Source organism: Thyridium curvatum, assembly GCF_004353045.1.
Source record: "Thyridium curvatum strain D216 chromosome Unknown NODE_1_length_1224711_cov_81.814160, whole genome shotgun sequence".
In the NCBI taxonomy this organism is placed as follows: domain Eukaryota; kingdom Fungi; phylum Ascomycota; class Sordariomycetes; order Thyridiales; family Thyridiaceae; genus Thyridium; species Thyridium curvatum.
This window is the reverse complement of record NW_022156756.1, coordinates 246,217-267,879: the sequence shown is the minus strand read 5'-3', so window position 1 is coordinate 267,879 and position 21,663 is coordinate 246,217. Positions and strand designations below refer to the sequence as shown.

Here is a 21,663-nt window from a genome sequence, read left to right as displayed (position 1 = left end):
ATTAGGCCAATTACTAGGCAGATTTAGTGCAGTCAGCAGGGAATTCTGGACAGCAAGGAGCCGAAATGCCTCTAGCTATCCGTGCAAATCCTCCACCCGCAACGAAAACATTCGGAGGAATTTGAGGAAAGCCAAGGCCTGTCTGTGAGGAATGTGACCTACGACTCTGAGCGTTGCTGTTATGCAAAGCCGGCGCCGCGTGTTCATTACGTCCTCCTGCCGATCCGACATGTGAACGACGCTTCTCTCGCTCCCTTCGCATTCAAGTACCGGCATGAAATTGCTGTTTGGGACCAAATCCCGCGGTTTCTTGTTGCCTACTCCGTACAAGATATTTGTGGATTGCATGTCTTTTTCTGGATGCAGCTTGGCCCACTACGGAGCTCCAAGTGACGACATTGGGTGGCTCGTCTCTCGTTTTCCGGACTAGCTGAATACGAGCTCGGATTGTTGACCCATTGCACACGTTCTCACGTAAACCTCGCTCTGGGGCTGAGACGTTTCAACCATGTCTTCAATTCCAGATAGCACTGCATCGCCTCGTTTTGATAGGATATGCTTTTGATGATTCTAGTTTCAACGCAGGCCCGAGCTCTCCTCACCTGCCAGCGGCATTGAAATCTAATACAGAAATACACTGGGCAATCAAGAAGACCACCCTCATTAAGGAGTATCAACCTAATGCCTCATGCCCGAGATTCAACCGCCTTCAATATCTCCCTCGCCCACTATCTGCCACCCTGCTGCATCCGCACCAGCTCGTTGTTGTACCGGATCTTGAATCCGTTGGTTAGGGCCCGCATGTCCGGGTACTCGGCCTTCATGAGCTCGTAGGCATGCGGGATAACCCGCACCGGCCACGAATTAACCTTGGACCCGCGGCTTGCCTTGAAGCTCAGGTAGAAGTACCCAGGGTGCTTCGCGTCAATGCAGAACGCATAGGTCGACCGGTTGGGGTTGGCATCCATGTAGGTGGTCAGCCATTTCTCTGTAAGACTTGGTTAGCAACATTGTCAAGGGCGCTGTGAGAAACCCCCACAAGACTTACCTAGATCTGCTCTTGACCCCTTCTGGAACTTCTCGTGCTGCATGAGCTCGAACACCTTCTTAGCCATCGACTTGACGTGATCCACTATCAACTCGTCGAGATCGCTGTAACTATACTTTCCGCCGACCTTGAGCAGCTTGCCCACCGAGAACTCGTTCTCCTTGTGCAACTCGAGTACGTCAATGTGCTGGTATACGCCGTCGGCCACCTTCCACGTGACAGCCAGATGGTCATTGCCTTTAGACGACGGCCGAATAACGACCTCGCCTGGTGCTTGAGAGCCCAGATACTCCTCGGCTTGGGTGGAGTTGAAGGGCTTGAAGAGCGGGTGGTTGATGACACGCTGAGTCCGGCCAGTCGTCTTGTCCTTCTCGGTGAGGGCGTCTTTGTCTTGGTCCTCCAAGCGGAAGTCCCACACATCGCGATCCCGGTCCCGGTCCATCAGTTTCTTGTAAGGCCGCCGAAGAGCGTCCTCACGCATGGTAAGCTTGCTGATGAAGTCTTTGCGGTTAAGCTCAAGAAGTTTGGCTTGCGCCGTCTGTCCCACATGAAGAGCTTCCTTGATCGAGTGATGGTAGGACACCTCGTGGGCTTCCACGCGACCCTCGATACCACAGTCCAACTTGACAATGGCAAAATCATCCTTCACGACCCGCACGTTGACTGCCAGAATCATACCCTCGGCGAGTGTATCCTTGGTTTCGCCAGTGAGCATGGTGAAGATCTCTTCAGCACCGAGGATGGCAAAGTTCCTCCTGAGTTCTTCGTACGGAGCCTGCAGCTCGGCACGGATAGTCTCGAGTGTGGCGCGTTTGCGCTGGCTGTAGTTGCGCTCGAGCTGCTCGGCATACTCCTCGAGAATGAGTTCATTGACCTTCTCCTGTTCTTCCTCCTTGAACAGCTTGCGGACGATGGCTCCGGGCCCATTCTCATCCGTCTCCGCCTTGACATCTTCCTCGTCCAACTCAAGAGCGTCAGCAGCCATCTTCCGGCCTAGCTCGTAGTCTTCGGGATGGACGCGGGTATTGTCGAGCGGGTCCGAAGTTAAACTGGAACTGTCGTACTCGATGTAAAGGAAACTGGCGCAATTGTTCCACACCCTAGGACCAACGACGGGGACCTTGCCACTGTCAGGATCGCCAACCAACTCATCACGAGAGCTGACGACGCCGCCGTTAGCGTTGATGGCTTTGATGACTGCAGTCGCCTTTCTGGGGCCCAGGCCGGCAACATAAGGAAGGAGATTTGCATTGTATGCGTTGCCAATAGCCTCATTGATGTCGACACCGCACAGGTTGACCATGTCGACCATAGCAGTCTCCAGGTGCTTCATCAGCTTATCCTGCGGCAGCAGGTGCTGGCAAGGGTGGAAGGATAGAGAGGTGATGTCCTTGCCAAGCGCAGCGTATTCCTTCATGGGGTTCTGGAGGTATTTCGCCAGGGCAACACAGTATCGAGTGATCGAGTTGAGATTGGGAAGATCAGCTGTTGCGCGCTCGCTGTCTTTGTATAACCTTGCAACCTCATCGTTGACCACCACAACGTCGAGGAGATCACTTCGGTACTCGCTCGTCTCGGGATCTTCGTACTCGGGTCCCATCAGACCCTTGTCGTGAATCAGGCTCTCAAGATCTCTGATGAGCCTATGGGTGTCTGAACTCCAACCACTGACTGCGACAACATCAGGTCGTCGGCGCTGGACAATCTCAACGAAGGCCTCTCGCTGGGCCTCATCACGGGCCAGGTTACCGAATTTGCCATGTTCAAGCATCTTGCCATCTTCCTCTACCCACGTCCAAAACACAGGCTCGCGAGATGGATCTCCCATTCCGTTAGAAAGGGCGAGAACACGTGGGGGCGTACCGAGGATCAGGCCCTTCGGCTTGTAAGGCGCCTGGTCCAGACGTCGTGAGTACTCCTCACGGCAGATTTTGAGAAGTTCTTCTTGGCAAGCCGTACGCATGGAATCCTTGACACCCTTTGCAATAATCTTGTTAAGGCGTGTGAATGCAAGATCAAGCACCTTTTGACGTTCCTCGTTCCAGCGATCAGCCCGCTCGCTGAAATTGTCGGACGCAAACTCGTTGAACAGCGACCTCCGGAATTCGCGCTCGTTCTGCAGCCTCAACCTGACCTCGACCAGGCCCTCTTCCTCGGCTTTCATCATCTTGAGATAGAGGTCTGGGCGCTGGGCAAGGTCGGGGATGGTCTGGTTCATGAGATACTTAATCTCGTAGAAAGGGTGCGATTCGTCGATCTTCCGGAGGCCCTTCTCTGTCCTGTGACAGCTGGCTACACTGTTGCCGTAGTATGCAATGCGGAAGTGTCGTCGCATTTTTGGGTTGGTGAACAGCTCTTCTGCGTAGGTCTGGCGAGCCGCGGTGATGACAGCATCTCCAGTCATGAAGTCACCGTCCGCAAGCGAGTCGGCCAAGTCCATCGGCAATTTCTCGTCGTCTTCCGCCGAAACTTTTCCGCCTTCACGCAATGCGTTCTTGGCAAGTCGGTCAGGGGTGATGCCATAGGCGCGGACAAAGTTGTAGGCCTTTGCTTTTCGGACCCGGTCGAATAGTTGGCTGCCCTTGGCTCCGGGCCTCTTGGTCTCCTTGTTGGTAGCGCCCATAGCAGCCATATCCTTGAGCTGTGCTGCATACTGGAACTGCATGTAATCCTGAAGATCCTGCAGCTCTTCCATGGTAGCTGCCTGACTGATCATGTCCTCCAGAATGTTGTCCTGAACTTCGGCTTGAGAGCGAAGGTTCTCGTATGACTTCTCCAGCGCATTGCGCTTTTCGATCAGGGAGCGGAACTTGATGTCCAATTCGAGAATGCGCCACAAGTCGTCCTGTGTCAGGAGCTTCTCAGCATTGACGACATATTCAGGCGCATCCTCGTCACGATCACGTTCTGGATTCCGTGTCTTCTTGGCGTGGATGAGGTAATCCTTGCGATGTTGAAAGACGTAAGGCACTTCCACATCATCAACGACGAAGAACTCCAAGACCTTCCCAATCGCCTTGGTGAAGGGTGGCAGCAGGTCTCCCTGCAGACCTTTCTGGGGCCACATGAGGTTGGTTATCCATCGCGCTTCCTCCTTGAACTGGTCGGCGGTAATTTGGAGTTGCTTGAAGGGCTTGCGATCGAGCTGGAACCGCTCAGGCTCATCCGTGTAGCGGATCAAGTTGTCTTCGTCAGTGAGCAGTTTCTCCTTCAGCTGCGACGGTTCGAAAACATCCTTGAGCTCAATGGCCTGCTCCTCCCTCTCTCGATCCTCTTCGTCTTCCTCAATCTGGAGGACCCAGTCGTATTCATCGCCATTGCCAAAGATTCGATCCATCTCGTCCAGAGCATCCTTGTCAAGACCGGTGGTATCGAGGATGCTGCCAGCAATACCACGATCACGAGGTCGCGCCACCTCAAGGTCTTCTTGTCGCTGGTTTCGTTCCTCCTCGTCTTCAGGATAATCCTCCTCGATGAAATCGTCAAACTCATCGGCTTGGGCGCGATGGCTCGGCCGGCCGTAAGGCCTCTCGTCAACCATGTCATCTTCCTCATCCGAGAAGATCTGGGCGAGGTCGCGACGGTCGGGGCCACGGTCTTCATCGTCTCGGTGGCCGCGTTTGAGCCGCTTAAACTTTGACTATAGAACGGGGAAGGGGTTAGTATCTGTAGCCATCTTAATCAGGGTATGTGTGCATATTCACCTGCTCAGCCGACTTGCGCTCCCAGTCCGGATGCGCCTCGCCAATAAGGTCCAAGTCTTCCTCGTCTAGCTGGGCCTCCTCTTCGCGCTCTGCGCGGCGCCGCTTTCGTCGTCGCTTGCGCTCGCGGTCGTCGGAATCGTCGCCCTCCTCCTCGTCTTCGTCTTCGTCGACAATGAAGCCCTCGCGGATCTAAATGAAGATATAGTTAGCTCATAAGATGCTCAAGACTTTTTGTCACCTGCGATTGCAGCACATACCTTAGCCGCCTCCTCTTCGTCATCATCGTCATCTTCCTCTTCACTCGAATCCTCGATATCGCCATTTCGTTCTCTCTCACGGGTCTCGCCCGTCTCCTCATCGAAGGACTCGTCGTCTTCCTCATCATCGAGCTCTGCCTCCCCCGAGATCAAATCCCGCATCGAATTGCTCATGTTGGTGAAGCCTTGCTGCGCTGAGGCAGGGTCCTGGACTTCGCCTTTGTGTATGTAGCAATGCAAACCTTGGCAAAAGTTTGTCAACGCCCTGCACAAGCGAAGCCGAGGATTTTCACTACTGCTGCGACGATGGTGAGAGAGATGTGAGCAAGAACAAAGGCGGGAGGAGCCTTTGATCGATGTCAAAAGGATGAGATGGAATTTTTGGCTGGCGCGAGTGGACGCGGCAATCACCTTGGTACCTCCCCCTTCAGCCTCGCTCACAGGTGGGTCCAAAGGTCGAGAGCTCCTGAGCCAATCACAATTGGTTGTTGTTCATACAGTGGCTAGCTGGGCACAGCTAGCAGAAATAGGACAGTGCGAGGAAAAGCAAAGGCCTTCAACCTTGGTTCTGATTAGAGAACAGATATCAGAATGAGAAGTGACCAGACCAAGAAGCACGAATTGTTTTCGTCGTAGCAGATTTATCACCGGAAATTTGCCCATTCAATTTTGGGAAACAGCGGTGGTGGCGAAACAGACCAGGGCTTTCCAGATCTGGAAGTATCAGCCATGGCCCATAAATGGGGATACCAGCCCAAGATATCTAAATCTCCAGCTCGTTCACGCTTTTTTTTCCCTTCATTGCTGCTTGAAATGCCTGCTACCTTGCGATCGGGTTATATGGGCTCTATTATCAGGCTGGAATGATAAGGTAAAAGGTACCGCTTAGGCATAATCATCTAGGCGCCGAAACTGGTGACTGTTGATGTGTTGGTGTGAACCATGGCTGCCATAGGTCGTGATCTTCCCACTAAGATCTCCAGATTACACGGGGAACCAATGGCGCCTCAGATCCCTGACCTTTGCCTCGGGTTCAAAGGAGCAAATGTGTTTCTGATTTATCGTAGGTCCTGTACAAATCCCTTAGGTGCCCCTTTCTCAAGTAAGAAGACTACATTGGTCTTGCAGCCTTTTGGCTTTGTACACATGTAGGTAGTTTCATACTGAGGTGGTATCACTTTAGTGAGAGTGCCTCGAGGACTATCAACCTTTCAAGTCCTGGACGATTAATCGAAGCCCAATATACACACTTCCAGTCGGTTCTAGCAGTAGAAGAGCTGATATACCCCTGATTCTCATTTCCTCTAGCATGCAAGAAGGAACCTTGAATCTCAAAGCAAAAAGGAGCCCTCATAATCCAATTAATACCCGTCATGAGCGGCGGCTTCTAGTCGTGTTGGGATCAATCAAACGAACTTTAGGTGCGTAGTGGCCGAGACCCGATTTGGTCACTGCTGGCGCCCCCTTCTGAGACCGAGCCCCTCCTTCTATCGCTTGGTATGTAGGCGCTGAAGCTGTCGACTTCAAACCCCTGACGCATCACGCCCCGAACCCCACCTCAACCCGACAGAAAGAGGGCAGCAAAGCAACCCCCTGAGAATGCAACTTTCATTCTGCAACCCTCAGCTCTAACATTTAAAAGTTGAGCCCTCTTTTCCCAGGCGCAAACAGCTTTTGGCCAAGTGCGAGCCGCTTGAAGAAATTCTTTATCTTCCCCCAGCGCCCTCATCACGACCAGGCCATCTCGCCCCTAGTCTAGACCTTTAGTACGACGCCACCTCCACCTCGCCTGTCCCTCCAACTCCAACCCTCCAAAGAAGGCCACCCCGCTGTGCTCCCTCGAGCCATCTTTCACCCCCCGCCAGCCGAGCAACGAGCGTTTGCAACCTGTCGGTGTATCACAGCGTCAGGTGAACCCGCTCGTCACAGGCTTGGTTTCGCTGTCGGCGACTGAGCTACTGGCGCGATATTCAGATCGGTTCAGAGATACAAGCGCGAATCCAGTAGTGGCTCGACTGTCTTGCAGCCGAACCTGTATCGCCCACGTCCGCCTCACCGTACCGAGCGATTCTCAAGCCTCTTCCTCCCTCGACCAACCCGACACCAACGCAGCCATGGCAGACGGCTTTGCACCCCGCTCTATGAAGCGGAAGAATGTCAAGGGCCTTGCTCTCACCCCAGCAGCGCCCAAGCCTCCTCCGACTGCCGAGAATGCCAACCTGGGAGGTCACCGAGGCGATGACAATACGGCGCAGCTGGAAATCGGCATAGAGTTCAACCTCGATCTGAGGCCAGAGGACCTTGAAATGATCAAGGAGCTGGGTTCCGGAAACGGCGGCACTGTCAGCAAGGTCAAGCACATTCCGACCAACACAACTATGGCCCGCAAGGTACTGTTTCCACCAGCTTTTCTGTTCGGCAGGCCCGCTAATCCTGTCATAGGTCATTCACGTCGAAGCGAAGCGCGAGATGCGCAAGCGCATTGTTCGAGAATTGCAGATTATGCATGGCTGCCATTCCGACTACATTGTCACCTTTTATGGCGCCTTCCTGAATGATAACAACGATGTGATCATGTGTATGGAATACATGGATGTTGGGTAGGCTTTTCGCACTTAACATTTACATTGCTCTAAGCTGACTTGCGCCTGCAGATCATTAGACAGAGTGTCACGAGTCTTTGGCCCGATCCGCGTCGATGTTCTAGGCAAGATTGCAGAGGCCACACTCGGCGGACTTACCTACCTGTATTCGAAGCATCACATCATGCACCGCGATATTAAGCCGTCTAATATCCTTGTCAACTCGAGGGGATCTATCAAACTGTGCGATTTTGGCGTCTCGGGAGAGCTGATCAACTCTATCGCCGACACCTTCGTGGGAACATCGACGTATATGGCCCCAGAGAGAATTCAGGGAGAACGGTACACGGTGAAGTCGGATGTTTGGAGTTTCGGTCTCTCAATTATGGAACTCGCCATCGGAAAATTCCCTTTTGCAGCCAGCGAACAGCTTTCGGATGCTGAGAGCGCACCAGCTGGAATCCTTGATCTCCTTCAGCAAATCGTCCATGAACCGGCTCCTAGGCTGCCCAAGAGCGATGCTTTCCCCTCCATCCTCGAGGACATGATCCAGAAATGTCTATACAAGGCCCCGGACGAGCGGCCAACTCCGCAAGAACTATTTGTGAGCTTCTGGTAGGATCGGCTGTTGCCCATGCTTTCACTAATACGTTTAGGATCATGACCCGTTCGTGCAAGCGGCCAAGAGAACCCCGGTCGATCTACGAGAGTGGGCAGTCGGGCTGATGGAGAGAGACAACCGGAAGTCTCACCTTGCGCCGCAGCTTTCGCCCGCGACGCAAGAGCTTCTTCGTTCAAGCGACTCTCCTACTTATCATGGAGATGATCGGACGACGCAGACCCCTACCTCAGGTGAGATTCCCATTGCGGGTGCTATTATGTCACCGCATGGTGACCAACAGTATGACAGCATATCGAATCGGAGCCCCACGCGAAACGGGGCCGGCGGGCTTGGCCGAGCAGGTGGACAAGCTGTTCATCCGGGACTGGGACGAGTAGCCACCACCAATTCGATACCCAAAGTGACGGCGAAGGCGGCTGGCGAGCGGTCCGCCCCAGCCAGCGCCAGCAGAGCCACATTCGCTCTCCCGGTGCGGCCGGCGCCGATGAATGCTCCACCACCACCTCCGCCACCAAAGGACTCAAGTGATGATGTTAGGCAACAACATCAAATTCGGCGAAAAGCCACGTATGGAGGCAGCGGGACGTCTTTTGATGGATCGTATAGCTCAGGCTATCCGACTCGATGATGGCGATGACGACGAAAGGATACGAAAAAAGCAAAGAGATATGGCATAATGAATTTTCCATCTAGACTGCAAATGCATTCTCTGCCTTGTATTTCCGCATATTTTCGCAAAAGCACGTTGTGTTCATATACCTAGCGATCAGTCTGATTCGCATGCATGCCAGTTCATAGCAACAGACCACGGTATCATGTCGTAGATCCTCTCTAACATCGAATGGTCGTACTCGAAACATATCTTGTTGAGACTTCTTATTGATTGACCATCTTTGATCTTGGCTCACAACAGGCTCGTGACTGTATTTCCGTTGTTTATGACAAGATTTTCTGTCGAGGCTCATACCCAACCCCAAATGATGCTGCCATCTGAGTCTATCTTTATCCACGCTCATGCAACCCTTGCGCCTCCTGAAGACGCGCTTTTGTCCCCAACAGATCTCTATGCTGGCCATCAGGAGCAATCCTACGTCACAAATACCTACTCCTCTGTCGGCACTTCCCTGCCGACGAAACCCTCTTCCAAGATGTCAATGAGTTCGTCCAGCCTAGAGATGACCAGATCTGTATGCGCATGCTCCGCAAGATGAGAGTTCACGTCATTGACAAGCAGCACCGTGGCGGCGCCAGCCCTGCGGCCCGCCGTCATGTCGTCGATGGAATCGCCCACCATGATGAGGCCGCTGGCGTCGGCCTCGTCGCCGACCTCGCGCCCGGTCTCCTCGCGCTCCTCGCGCATCTCCTCGTCGACGGCGCCCATGCGCTCGGGCGACGCCTGCCGCCGCCGCTCGCCCTCGAGGGCGCGGGTGAGCCCCCAGCTGCGCGCGATGTGCAGGATGCCGGCTGGGTCGGGCTTGGGCGGGCGGAAGTCGCGCGTGACGATGGGCGCGAAGACGCTGCCGCCGAGGAACTTGCCGAGCAGGTGGTGCACGGGCTGCTCAAAGTTGCGCGTGCAGATGCCCTTGGGCACGCCGCGCTCGTCGAGGTAGGCCATGAGGCGCTCGAGGCCGGGCTGGGCGACCTGGTCGGCCATGGCGCGGCGCTCGACGGCGCGGACGCGCTCCATGGCGTCGTGCTGCTCCGACTCGGTCGGCAGGCTGTAGATGTGCTCGAGGATGTCGACCGACTTGGGGATGCCGAGGGCGGCGCGCATCTCGCCGAACATGTAGGTTTGGGGTTTACTTTTCTCAATATGAGGGGTCAGTTGCCTTGAGCGTTGCACAGAGGTATGAGGAGTGATATCTTGTAAGTCAGTGATGGGTGCCCGAGCACTTGCCTGGCACATTCAAGACTGCCTTAAGCACAGAAAGAAGGAAGAAAAGTACAGTAAAAGACCGCAACCCGTGTGCTGGCATGTTGAGTTGCGTCACGAACATCTTCATACTCATGAACAACGATTTCACCTCCTGTCATCCATCCCAGGATAGAGCCGAGGCAGTAGGTAATCCGGTGACAAGACAGGGCATGTATGAAAACAGACTTACCATAATGTCCCGTCGACGTCGAACACGACACCCCTCAGCCGGTTTCCTGCGTTCTGCGGTGCGCCCTGCCTCAGCGGGGCGAACTGCCTTGGTGTTGACGAGGCCATGATGGAGCAGAATCTCCGCATGAGCTGTGGTTGTGTGGCACGAGCCGTCCCAGTGCTCGTGTAAGTCTTCGCTTGCCGCACCGGCCAGTTCCCGACAGCACTACCGGGCGATGAACGTAGATCCAATCGATTGATCGAAAGAGCGTCCTTTTTGGGGTATCACCGTTGCGTTCAAGCGATGAGTAACATCTGGGCTTGAGGCACAGTTTGGTCAATGACGGTTTCGATTAGATCATTCACTAGCTCCGTAGCTGGAGCACTCAACTTGAAAGCTCTACTTGTATGTTTCCGAGGAGGTCCACGCTAGTGCATCTCGAATTTAGTGCCCGTGATTAGCACTCGAAGTGATCAGCCTGCTGGCAGTTAGAGCTCTGGAGCTCGCTGGTGCTAGCCCTGGAATAGAATGGAACAGCGGCTCTCAGCTGCGGCGTCCCGTTGGCCTGCATGCGGCCTCATGCCAATCACTGCCAACGATTTTTGGCAGCTCCACCTTGACAGCCGCCCAACCTGGACACTCATAGGGTGTTCGTCACTGACGTCGATCATCCGGCGCATCCCATGTGTCCCAAACTGCTATCCAAACGCACCTTACCCACTGTTGTCCACCACCATCACGCAACTTCCATCTCCTCTCTCTGAAGAGGGAACTTTCCTCGACTCGGCATCGCGACCGTCGATCATGCTTGCCAGACACACCATCTCTGTCGGGAGCCACGCTGAGTCCGACAATCCAAGATGAGTTCCGCCAATAATTCGGGTGGCTTCTGGCCGCCTCGTCGCCCTTCGAAGCGAAGCGTGAGTCCCTTCCCTTGTCCCAACGGCATTCTCAATTTGCCTCCAAACACATGCACTGTCGCCGCAATAATATGGTAACACTCATCTTTTACAGAAGCTTCGGAATGGCACGTTTATCATCCCGTCTACAGGCGAGAGGTCTAGACGTCAGTTCACCTTGCGCCTAGCACCAGACTCGACCGAGCCGACTGAAGACAACGCCGAAGAAAGGCGACCCTTTTATACAAGGGCGGGCATGGCCCAACGATTCCGGGCCTTGGGGGGGCGCACCCGAGACGGCGCAAAGCACTTTTGGCAGTGGCTCCATACGTCGCAGGGCAGAGGCGTCATGAAGTGCACCATTGCCTATACTCTGGCTAGTCTGTGGACATTTTGGGGTCCTCTCTCAGATTCCCTTGGAAGACCGGATGGAAAGCATGTTTGCGCAACCATCACCGTCTACTTCCACCCAGCCCGGACCGCCGGATCCATGATCGAGGCCGCCTTGATCGCCATCATCGCCGTATGCTATGCCGAAATCATCTCCATCCTATCCATGGCCGCGTCAGTATTCTTTGGATCAGTCCTCAGCTCGCCTACAACGGCATATGTCGTTGTCTTGATGGTCTTCATCGGTGGTGGCTTCGGGTTTGCTGGATGGGTTAAGCAAAGGATGAACCACCCGTCCGTCAATGTTGGCGTGACGCTGGCGTCTTTGGCTATCATCGCAGCTGTAACAAAGGAGACGACGGTGTATACAAGCGTGTTCTCGAACGAGAAGATCCTGCAGATGCTACAGATCCTGGTTATTGGAGTCACGACGACCACGGCTGTGAACTTACTTCTTTGGAGGGTGTCCGCTCGCATCCTCCTCCGCCAGTCCATGATCAAGGCTTCTACGTCGCTCGGGGACATGCTCTCCATGATCACACACAGCTTCCTGAGTGGTTCGGAAGACGAACTTTCCATGCCCGAGTTTAAGGGCGCTGCCAACGCCTGGCGTTCCAACTACGCGGCGATGACGAAAAACCTCAAGGAATCCAAGTACGAATACTATGCAATCGGGCGTGAAAAGACTTACCAGTTGGACAAGGCTGTCTACAAGTCCATGGAGAATCTTGCCCAATCGATTGGCGGTTTGAAGAGTGCAGCTCATACACAGTTTGAACTACTGAAAGAACTCCCCGAAGCTACGTCAGGCCTCCTGTCACCAGGTACTGAATTTGCACCCCAAAATCTGGGCCGATCTATCGCTACATTGCTCAAAAGTGGCAAGGATCGTACCACAGTTCTGTCGGCCATAGATGAAGCCACGGATGAAAGCAGCAGCGATGATGCCAGTCGCAAAAAGCCAGTCCGTTCAGCATCGCAAGGCGAAGCCACTCCAGCCTTCCGGGCGCCATCTGACATCTTTGAGCTATTCATCGAGCTTTTAGGACCTTCTATGAAGTCCCTTACATACACACTGTCAGAAGTACTCCGCGAACCGCCGTTTGGAGGCCCGCCCAACTATGAAATCACCATCCATGATCAGTTCCGGCAAAGCCTTTCAGACGCATTGGGTTTGTTCAATGGTGCCAGAGCAGATGCACTGAAGGAACTCTATAGGAGCATTGAGCTTGGCCGTCCCCGATCAGAAAAGCTCAAGGCAGATTTCGAGGAGGTTGCAGCAGCTTGCGGTCATTTCAGTTTCAGTCTTCAGACATTTGGTGAAGAAATGTCCCGGTACTTGGACGTTCTAGACGACCTGAGGTACATCACGGAGCATGGAAAACGCAGCTGGAGATGGGTTCTGTTTTGGAGAGACCCCAGCGCTATGACGCAGAACATGTCGCTTTTGCCATTTGATGACCCCGATCGAGAACCCGTGAGGCCGCTTAGGAAGTCACAGCTACCACGGGGCATTCCGGATTCTATGTTGCAGCGAAGAGACACCTATAGTTGGCAGGCGTCTCCGCAGTCTAACAAGATCGTCCAAACATGGTCGCAATGGCTGTTGAAGGTGTTTCGAGTCTTGCGACGTGAAGACAGTATGTATCAACACCCCTTTGTCCACTGCATTCGGCTAACCATGAGACAGTCCGTTTCGGCTTGAAGGTCGGTCTTGGCGCCATGCTCTTCGCGAGTCTTGCCTTCTTCAACGCGACGAGACCTACTTATACACACTGGCGAGGCGAGTGGGGACTTCTCTCCTTCATGATCGTCTGCTCTATGACCGTAGGTGCTTCGAACACATCCGGCTTCACCCGTTTCATCTCGACGGTCATTGGCGCGTCGTACTCGGTAATCAGCTGGGACATCACCCAAGGCAACGCGGTCCCTCTTATCTTCCTTGGCTCGTTCATTGCTTTCTGTACCTTTTACATCATTATACAGTACAACAAGGCACCCCTGGGCCGGACCATTCTACTGGCGTACAACGTATCCACACTGTACGCTTACAGTCTATCTCAGCAAGTCGACGATGATGATGATGACGAAGGTGGTGTTCACCCTCTCATCATGGAGATTGCCAAGCACAGGGCTTTCGCTGTCACGGCTGGCATTGTCTGGGCCCTCATCGTCTGCCGCCTTGTTTGGCCTATCTCAGCTCGTAAGAAGTTCAAGGAGGGCATGTCGGTGCTCTACCTCCAGATGGGCCTTATCTGGAAGCGAGGACCCCTTGCCATCCTTTTGAGAAGCGACTGTACACGATCTTACCTCAAATCAGGCGAGCAAGCTGCTCTGCAGCGCTACGCCTCTCACCTGGACGTACTTCGAACCGCGTCCACTTCTGAATTCGAGCTCCGGGGGCCCTTTCCCTTCGAGGCTTACGGCCGCATCATGGCGTCGACAAACCACATCCTCGACGCATTCTATGCGATGAGCCTAGTCACCCAGCGCAGAGGTCACTTGACCGAGGGTGAGCGTGCGTTGTTGCGCGCTACAGCTGACGAGAGAGCTCAGCTATGCGACCGCATCTGCCACGTGTTCCAGGTGCTAGCTAGCTCCATCATGCTCGAGTACCCGCTCACGGACGCCATCCCCAGCATCACGAGCAATCGCGACCGGCTCCTCGGAAAGACCTTCCAGTTCCGCAAGGAGCACGCTGCAGCGCTAGCAGCGGCCTCCGGCTCGTCGCTACCCGGTGGCGCTAGGGCGGTCAGTAGCCCCGGAACTGAGTCAGACGACGCGGGCGGCAGCAGTAGTAAGGGTGCTGCTGCTCCGCAGCCGATCCCGCCCCAGGGCCTTACCACGGTCGATGGGAAGCCGGTGCTCGTGGAGGAGCGCGACTACGCGCTGCTGTACGCGTACGCCCTGGTCACTGGCCAGGTTGCTGAGGAGCTCAAGATGGTGGAGAAGGAGATTGAAGGCTTGTTTGGCGTTCTACACGAGGAGTCGCTGCTGCTGCAGTGATTGCCTCTCGGGGACTTGTCGGATCTCATATCTGCATGCGTCAGTTCGCTCTGGACATGTCACACTTCTGTGTCACTGGCGTCAAGACTATGGCAATACAGGCAATAAAGGTCGTTGGATTGGGAGCAGCACATAACACTTGGTTGGATTCGGAACTGGGTAAAAGGAAACCGGAGCAAAGCATGCTTATTTATCATTAGTTTATCGTGCCGTCACTGACGATTATACCCTAGCAACAAGCAATGTTAATCCTCATGAACCAACTGCGCCGGTGCTCCGTTGTCAATGATTCTTCCTCTGGTACTTTTCTGGCTGACTTCCAGATTTCAGTGTATATGCCTACTTCGCCAACATGGCATTCTAAAACAAACACTCCCTGACTCGCCCAACTCGGCCAATCTCGTACTCGATCCACCTCGCCACGCCCCTGCGGCCGCTCACGAGCACGGCGCCGGGGTTCATGACGTGGCAGCCCTCGTACGTGATGCAGAAGGCCGGGGCTGTCGTGTCGACGAGCGCCATGGCCGTCGGCAGCGGGTATATGTGCAGCGCGCCGGCGTAGTCCCAGTGCACGGGGCGCACGGGCTGCCGGAACGGCGCCAGGTAGCCCTGGTCCAGCACCGTCTTGACGAGCTTGCGCGCCGTGCGGATGTCGTAGGGCACCGCGTCCGGGCCTGCTTCGCCTGTCTGCTGCTGCTCCTGCTGCTTCTCGGCGGAAGCTGCTATCACGGGCGGGGAGGACGGAGCCTCGTCGTCGAGGTCCATGGCGTCGTTGGTCGCCGCCGCGGCCTGTTGCGATGAGCTGTCGTTGTTCTCGTCTTGCTCGGTGGGTTTCCGCGTCGTCTTGAGGCGGACGGCTGTGCGGCGCAGGCGCGCCGAGACGTCGTCGCGGAAGAGCACCAGCTCGTGGCTGGGCCCGAAGAGCGTGAGGCGGCTGGGGTTGGTGGTCCACACGGCCTCGCCGCCCTGGCTACTGCCGCTGGGCCCGAGTTCGGCGTTGGCCGAGGCGAAGGCACGGCGCACGCGCGACGTGAAGAGCTCGGGCACGGACTTCCTGGGCAAGGGGGCCGCCGCGCCGGCCGAAAAGGCCGAGACCCAGCCGTCGTTATCGCCGGGGACGAAGACGAACGTGGAGCCCTGGAGCAGGGTCGGGAATTCGGCGAGGGTCGAGGCCAGGGAGTCGAAGTACTCCTTGTATTCTATGCTGCCGCCGCTCTCGCTGCGCGACATGACGGCGTGCTGGGTGAAGTTGCCGGTCAGGATGAAGCTCAGGGGCGTGGACCCTTCGGGCTCGGTGGCGTAGGTGGCGAGGATCTTGCGGACTGCCTGCAGAGTCCGGGGCTGATCTAGGTTCAGCTCTCCGAGAATGACCATGCGGCCGCGGCCAGGCATGTCGGGCGTGGAAGGCTGTCTCAGAATGCGCTGCTCCAACCGGCGCATGCGGGATCCCACGGCGCGCTCGCTACCAACGCCGAGGAAATCGATCCAGCCGAACCCACCTCCTATGGTGTGGTCCGGGCCGCCGTCCGGGCCGCTGATTCCGAGTGTGACTTTCCTCTTCTCGCAAGGGGGCTGTCCGATGAAGAAGCCCTGGAAACGGCCACCTATCGTGCCGCCGACACCGCTGCTCCCGCTCAAGCCTTTGCCAACTGACTCTTCCTCCTCCTCGTACACACCGTCGACGAGGACTATCATTCCAGGGGTAAACCATGCGGAATCTTCAGGAATCGCAGCAGCTTGGGACAGGTCGAGGGCGATGGCGCCAGTGAGGTCACAGATCGCCAGGTTTCCAGTAGGAAGGATGACCAGCATCCCGAGAAGCATGTGGTGAGTACCATGCCTGCCTAGTAAGTTGGCGACTGGCGTGATTTTATGGGCTTGATGTGACTGAGACGCAAGACTGGAGCGGCCCGATCCCCTGGCGTCGGCTACTGCTGAGGTTTGAAAGGACTCGTTGCGGAGGAGTCTCTGATGGATGACATTGTACCTGTTCCGGAACACAGTGGTTTTGTGTGATGCCACTGGTAGTAATGATGGTTTTGATCCGTCCCTGACCAAATCTTGTTAGAAGATACCTCCCGCAGGTCGGGGACAACTGCAGCGCATACCTTTCGAAGTGTTTCTTGTTGACATTGTACAACATCCGGGGTTGCTCATACGCTCCAACAACCTTGATCCATTTCCTCGGGTCCTTGACCTCCTCGTCCTCATCATCTTCCTCCATGGCTAGTCCAGACATACCCATACTCGTTTGGCTATCGTCCCTCGTCAATAAGTTGGTCGGTCGAATGCCCAACCTCGTGTTGGAAAGGTCCTTCTCCTGCGCAGATTCCAGCAGCAGACTATTCTGCCGGCTTAGTCCTCGAGGACCGGTCACGATCTTTCCGCCACTCATGTTGCCTTCTAACGTCTTCAGAATGTCTTTCAACGCTGGATTCGACCCATCAACCATAACCCCTCCATTGCGATTCTTCCAGCTCTTTGCGACCTCTTCAAGCACCTTCTCCGCCAGGCCTTCCTCGCGCCATCCTGAGCCACAGTGCCTCCCAATAAAGGTAGCAAGCTCCTGCAGAGTAGACGAGGTGAGGGTCAAGCTGTGCTTCTTCGTGAATGTGCGAAAAGCCAACGGCCTGAGTGTCGCTGGCGGTAGGAGAATGGGGAGGATCGTCTGCTTGGTCGGCGCGCCGACATTGAAGGGCTTAATGGGATGAAGTGGCGTTCCGAAGGCCGGAGAAGAGGACGGTATTGGATTCTTCGAGGCCGGGGTCTTTGCGATGCCCTTTGCGCCAAAGAAGGAATCGCCCAGTGGTCTGCTCTGCCTTTGTTTCCGCGGGCTGATCCGATGAGGAGTGAGCGCCTCCTCGGTCATCTTGAGCCTGAGGGCCTGTGTGAACTACAGACAAATGAGGAGCGGGACAATTGACGGTACGGAAATAGTCAAAATACGACCGCTACCTGCAAATGAGTGATATCTTGTGATCGTGATAAGCTTGAAGAATATGGTCCTCAGAAAGCCGTGGAGACGCGTAAAGTGCATTGAGAATCGCGTCGAGACGCGATTCGATTTGGTGGTGGGGTTTATCGCTACAGCGCTTGGGACCCCACTGTAAAATCCATTGGCGGACCCCTGTCGCACTAAGAAAAAGATCGGGTCTCCAAGCTCAACACCATGACGGCATCGCTCGAGCCGTCGACGACAGAAGTCTTCAATCGTGGACAAGTCGCAGTTTGCATGCTGGATTGACACACAAGATGCTAGCTTCAAGATTCCGGGCGCATGCGCAATTGAACGGCGTCCTTCGTCGGACCGTCACTACATTGTCCAACAACTCAGACATCGTACGTCCAGCTCCCCCTGACCTTCTTCCACGTCCACCACACCTGACCCAGCCTGACAGAAAGCATTCCCGGCACCGCATGCGCCGGGCGTCCATATCCTGACATATCTCAACACCGACCCGCCGAACTGGGACCTTGCAATTGGCACCACGAACGAGCTTCCGCCGACGCCCAAGTCTTTCAAGGGCAACGACCGCTTCCTCGAGATTCTCAACGACGTCCTCAGGCAAAATGCACACAAAGATGACGACCTGAAGTCCCAGGCTCAGGCCTTTGCTTCCCCGGGTGGGTCGACTCTAGGGTCCGGCGGAGTCTTCTTCCCACAGCAACGGAGGCAGCGCGGCTCCAAGGTGTCCGGCGCCGGCCTCGGTGGCGGAGGCGGTGCGGGGGGAGGCGGAGCCGGCGGTGCGAGTGCCCAGGGGGGTGCCGGAGGTGGTGGCGTAGGCGGATGGGTCCATCTTAGCGATGTAAGTCAAAGCGGTCTGTTCTCTACATGTCATCCAATCCCATTAACGAATGCCTGTGTGCACAGCGACGGAACCCCCCTGACTTTGGCAGGATAGCATGGTAAGTCACTGGTATCTGGCACGCGCACATCCTAACTGCCCACTAAGCCCATCATGACCATGCAGGCCAGAAGATATCCTCGGGAGCGTCGAGGTCGACAGTCACGGCAATTTGCAAGACAATTTCCAACCGAGTGGCACGTATCGGGTTGTCACCAATGAGGGAATGTGAGCTGCACTGATCTACTTGAAATTAATAGCGAGCACATTGCTGACATTTTATGAACTAGCTTGGGGCTGACTCCCTTCATCAAAGATAAGCTTGTCCAGCGGCTTAGGGAAGAGGAGAGGAAGGCACAGAGCTAGAGATTACAAGGCTTCAGCATCTGGCCTGCTTGGAATGGACCAGTCTTGATTACATCTCGTCCCCCGTGTCCCAACTGCCGTGTGGAAATCGGTCCAATTCTCTGTGTATAATACCTGTATCAACTCGTGAACAAACATCACATGTTCAACTCAGATAGAAAGCTAATCATTCTGGACGCACGCTAATTTTAGCCAGGCTGTTTGAAGGTCGAGGAAGTAAGTGTTGCGGCTCTGACGTTAAATGTCCGACGTACTCTACTTGGTAGATGGCTCTCGGCACTGGAGGTCGGCAATATTGAGGATATGAGGTTCTCGACCTGCCTCTCGTAGACATACACCATCATGAATGATAGGAAAGGACAGTTCTCGTCTAGCACAGAGTGACTTATGCGGTACAAAGGGAGACAGTCATTCATCCATCTCGTCGGGTTCTTACTAGACCCCGACAAGGTAAACAAAGATCAGGCTTGGCATATGTGACGGGAACATATTATGCATATGTGGAGAGCAAGCCTGGCAAGGTTCAACAAGCTTAAACAGAGTCCCAGGAGCTTAAGAGTACCTGTCACACCACCCGGTAGCCAGGGAATGCGAAGAGTGCCGAGCAACACGGACCGCAGCCTATTTCTCGACCAATCTATCTATTTTCAGCTGCAATTTGGACACTGCAAATAAGATATGTGCTCCGTTAAGAGAGCCGTTCTCGTCGCGCGGGCGGGGGCGAACATTCATCGCGATATTTGCCACTTACATGTGGGCTGCAGTCTCGTCGGACAACAGCGGCACGTTGTCGCACTCGGACGCAGCAGACGACGGTACGGCATGGCTCTTCTCGTAATCGTTACCAAGAAGCCGAGAAAAAAGCATCCCACGCAATTTACCATGCAAGAGATGAATATGCATCAAGCGGGACGAGCGATTTCATCACGCATCGGACGCATCCGAACGTGCGCGCGCACTCTCTCCCTCTTTCTCTCTCGGCCGGACACCTGCTCAAGGCCTCCTCGCGTTGCCTTGCGGCAGCTTTTTACCCGGCGATATTGCCCACACACGCCCGGAAGTCTTGCTCCCACTCCCAGCAACCCCTACCGCGCGAGTTCTCACTGACCGGCCGGAAGGTATCTATTTCGTGCTTCTGTCGGACAAGCTCATCGTATATTAAAAGCGGGATGCGACTGCGTGGAACGCAATCACGACATGCATTTTCTGGGAGGTGGTAGGGGGCGTGTGATGCAGAGTTAATAACTTCTCTCCTGTCCCTCGACTTTGGATGGTGCTGAATAATAGATGAAAATGTTGTGGACGAGGGACGGGCACGATCAACAGTCCGAGCATACTAAACTCCTATCCAAACAGACCTTGGCAGAGCCGAAAGCTGTGAGATGGGCCACACTGGCACTGTTCAGCCGAGCAAGAGGTCATTAGGGAGTTGGGTTAGAACACCGCTACATCGAGTGGGCATCCCTCCTCTTGGCTTCTCGGAAGTTCCTGTCGATCTCGGAGCAAAAGACGTCCCGATGTGGTGGGCCGCAGAGAAGGCCTCGGGTGTTTCCAACTGTCCTGGGCAGACCTATGTGCGTCACTTGGTCCTTCATCCATTGTTATCGTGCTCTCGAGAATGGTCTCCATCCGGCCTCCTAGTTTTTCATCCGGTCGATCATGGGCCGCTGTCATAGTCGAGCTTGTCCACGCATACGCAAAACACTGTTGCCACTGAACTTGCCAACATATCTTAATAAAGTTGCCCTCCGGTAGTCAACCTCCCCAACTGATCATTTCTCCCTTGACTGGGACACCCTACCGGCTGCCCCATCAACTTTCGTCGTTTGGCCCAAGTAAGATGCTGCATCCTTCGCACTGTCGAGAGTCCAGTCATCCTCGTTCTTGTACTGACACAAGATGCAGTGTCAATACTTGGAAACCTGCCCGACTTAGCCTGAGCCAACTAAGTCTAGTTGTGTCGTCCTCAAGCTTTGTCATCACCCTGCATGTGTGCCGCGATATGCATGTTGTGGTCCTGAGTCTCATAATGTTATTCATTCATCCACCCAGCGGAGTTGTGTCCTTGTGTCTGGAAGGAAACGGCGTGATGGACATATGCCGACCGGTATCTCGAAGTGTTCGTACTGGTAGACCGATGCGTTCTGAAATATGCCTTGGTTTCCCAGAGCCCTTTTTTCTCATCCCTCATTGCTCTAGCCTTTCCCATTCTTTTTCAAGTTGGAGCCTTGTAACGACAACCCTGGCTCTCTTTCTGGTTCCTTCTTCATCACCCTGTCCTTTGACCCCCAAGCTTCAAGTCCTTCATCGTGGTAGGTGTCTTTGAGTCACGCTGAGTTGCCGGTAGTTGTCGTCCCTGTCGAAGCATTGTCTGAGCCAACATCACTCCAGCTAAATAGGACCACTGGTATAGCCAGTCATAACGCCATGATGAGGAGGAGGAAAGAAAATATCAGGTCGGTCAATGTGACTCCCAGTGTTCCCTGGTGGTTATCGAGCTGGCAGGACTTGGGCTAGGGACAACACGCCATCCTCGAACATACAAACATCGAAGAAATGCTTGGAGGAGGAGCTCGGGTCTTTATGTCTCTAGGCCCTAGCAACTACACAGTGCTCAAAGAAGTCATGGGATAGGGTCATGAGAAGTATTGAAGACGAGGAAGTTGGCAGTTAAAGAACAAAAGAACCTACATGGCTTCATGATTTCCTCGTACTGAGCGTTTTGAAACAAATATACACGCCCTGCCTTTGGTGAAGACCGAAGCTCGCAGCTCCAGGTTGAGGCCATCTTCACTTTGTCCTGGTCCCCTCGGATAGGGAGAATGCATTTCGGTTCCGAAGGTCTCGTCAACCCGTT

The 21,663-nt window shown here is 54.7% G+C and overlaps 6 protein-coding genes across 6 annotated transcripts; 3 read left to right on the top strand and 3 right to left on the bottom strand.

The window, feature by feature from the left end:
* Window positions 1-728: 728 nt before the first annotated feature.
* On the bottom strand, window positions 729-5,183 carry E0L32_000071 (uncharacterized protein; the record flags this gene model as incomplete). The annotated part of the gene is made up of 4 exons (XM_031141790.1): window positions 729-988; window positions 1,049-4,688; window positions 4,753-4,941; window positions 5,010-5,183. 4 exons carry the CDS (start codon window positions 5,181-5,183, stop codon window positions 729-731), a joined length of 4,263 nt encoding a protein of 1,420 aa, XP_030997448.1.
* A 1,940-nt stretch (window positions 5,184-7,123) lies between these two features.
* Window positions 7,124-8,590, top strand: E0L32_000070 (uncharacterized protein; the record flags this gene model as incomplete). The annotated part of the gene is made up of 5 exons (XM_031141679.1): window positions 7,124-7,399; window positions 7,452-7,609; window positions 7,664-8,195; window positions 8,248-8,443; window positions 8,502-8,590. The coding sequence occupies 5 exons, from the start codon at window positions 7,124-7,126 to the stop codon at window positions 8,588-8,590; spliced, it is 1,251 nt and encodes a 416-aa protein (XP_030997447.1).
* A 725-nt stretch (window positions 8,591-9,315) lies between these two features.
* On the bottom strand, window positions 9,316-9,987 carry E0L32_000069 (uncharacterized protein; the record flags this gene model as incomplete). Its single annotated transcript, XM_031141567.1, has 1 exon — window positions 9,316-9,987. The coding sequence occupies one exon, from the start codon at window positions 9,985-9,987 to the stop codon at window positions 9,316-9,318; it is 672 nt and encodes a 223-aa protein (XP_030997446.1).
* Window positions 9,988-11,160: 1,173 nt separating this feature from the next.
* On the top strand, window positions 11,161-14,595 carry E0L32_000068 (uncharacterized protein; the record flags this gene model as incomplete). The annotated part of the gene is made up of 3 exons (XM_031141456.1): window positions 11,161-11,220; window positions 11,315-13,229; window positions 13,280-14,595. The coding sequence occupies 3 exons, from the start codon at window positions 11,161-11,163 to the stop codon at window positions 14,593-14,595; spliced, it is 3,291 nt and encodes a 1,096-aa protein (XP_030997445.1).
* Window positions 14,596-14,955: 360 nt separating this feature from the next.
* E0L32_000067 (uncharacterized protein) lies at window positions 14,956-17,464 on the bottom strand (the record flags this gene model as incomplete). Its single annotated transcript, XM_031141345.1, has 2 exons — window positions 14,956-16,582; window positions 16,704-17,464. The coding sequence occupies 2 exons, from the start codon at window positions 17,462-17,464 to the stop codon at window positions 14,956-14,958; spliced, it is 2,388 nt and encodes a 795-aa protein (XP_030997444.1).
* A 383-nt stretch (window positions 17,465-17,847) lies between these two features.
* E0L32_000066 (uncharacterized protein) lies at window positions 17,848-18,806 on the top strand (the record flags this gene model as incomplete). The annotated part of the gene is made up of 5 exons (XM_031141234.1): window positions 17,848-17,934; window positions 17,994-18,401; window positions 18,467-18,501; window positions 18,567-18,668; window positions 18,731-18,806. 5 exons carry the CDS (start codon window positions 17,848-17,850, stop codon window positions 18,804-18,806), a joined length of 708 nt encoding a protein of 235 aa, XP_030997443.1.
* Window positions 18,807-21,663: the final 2,857 nt, after the last annotated feature.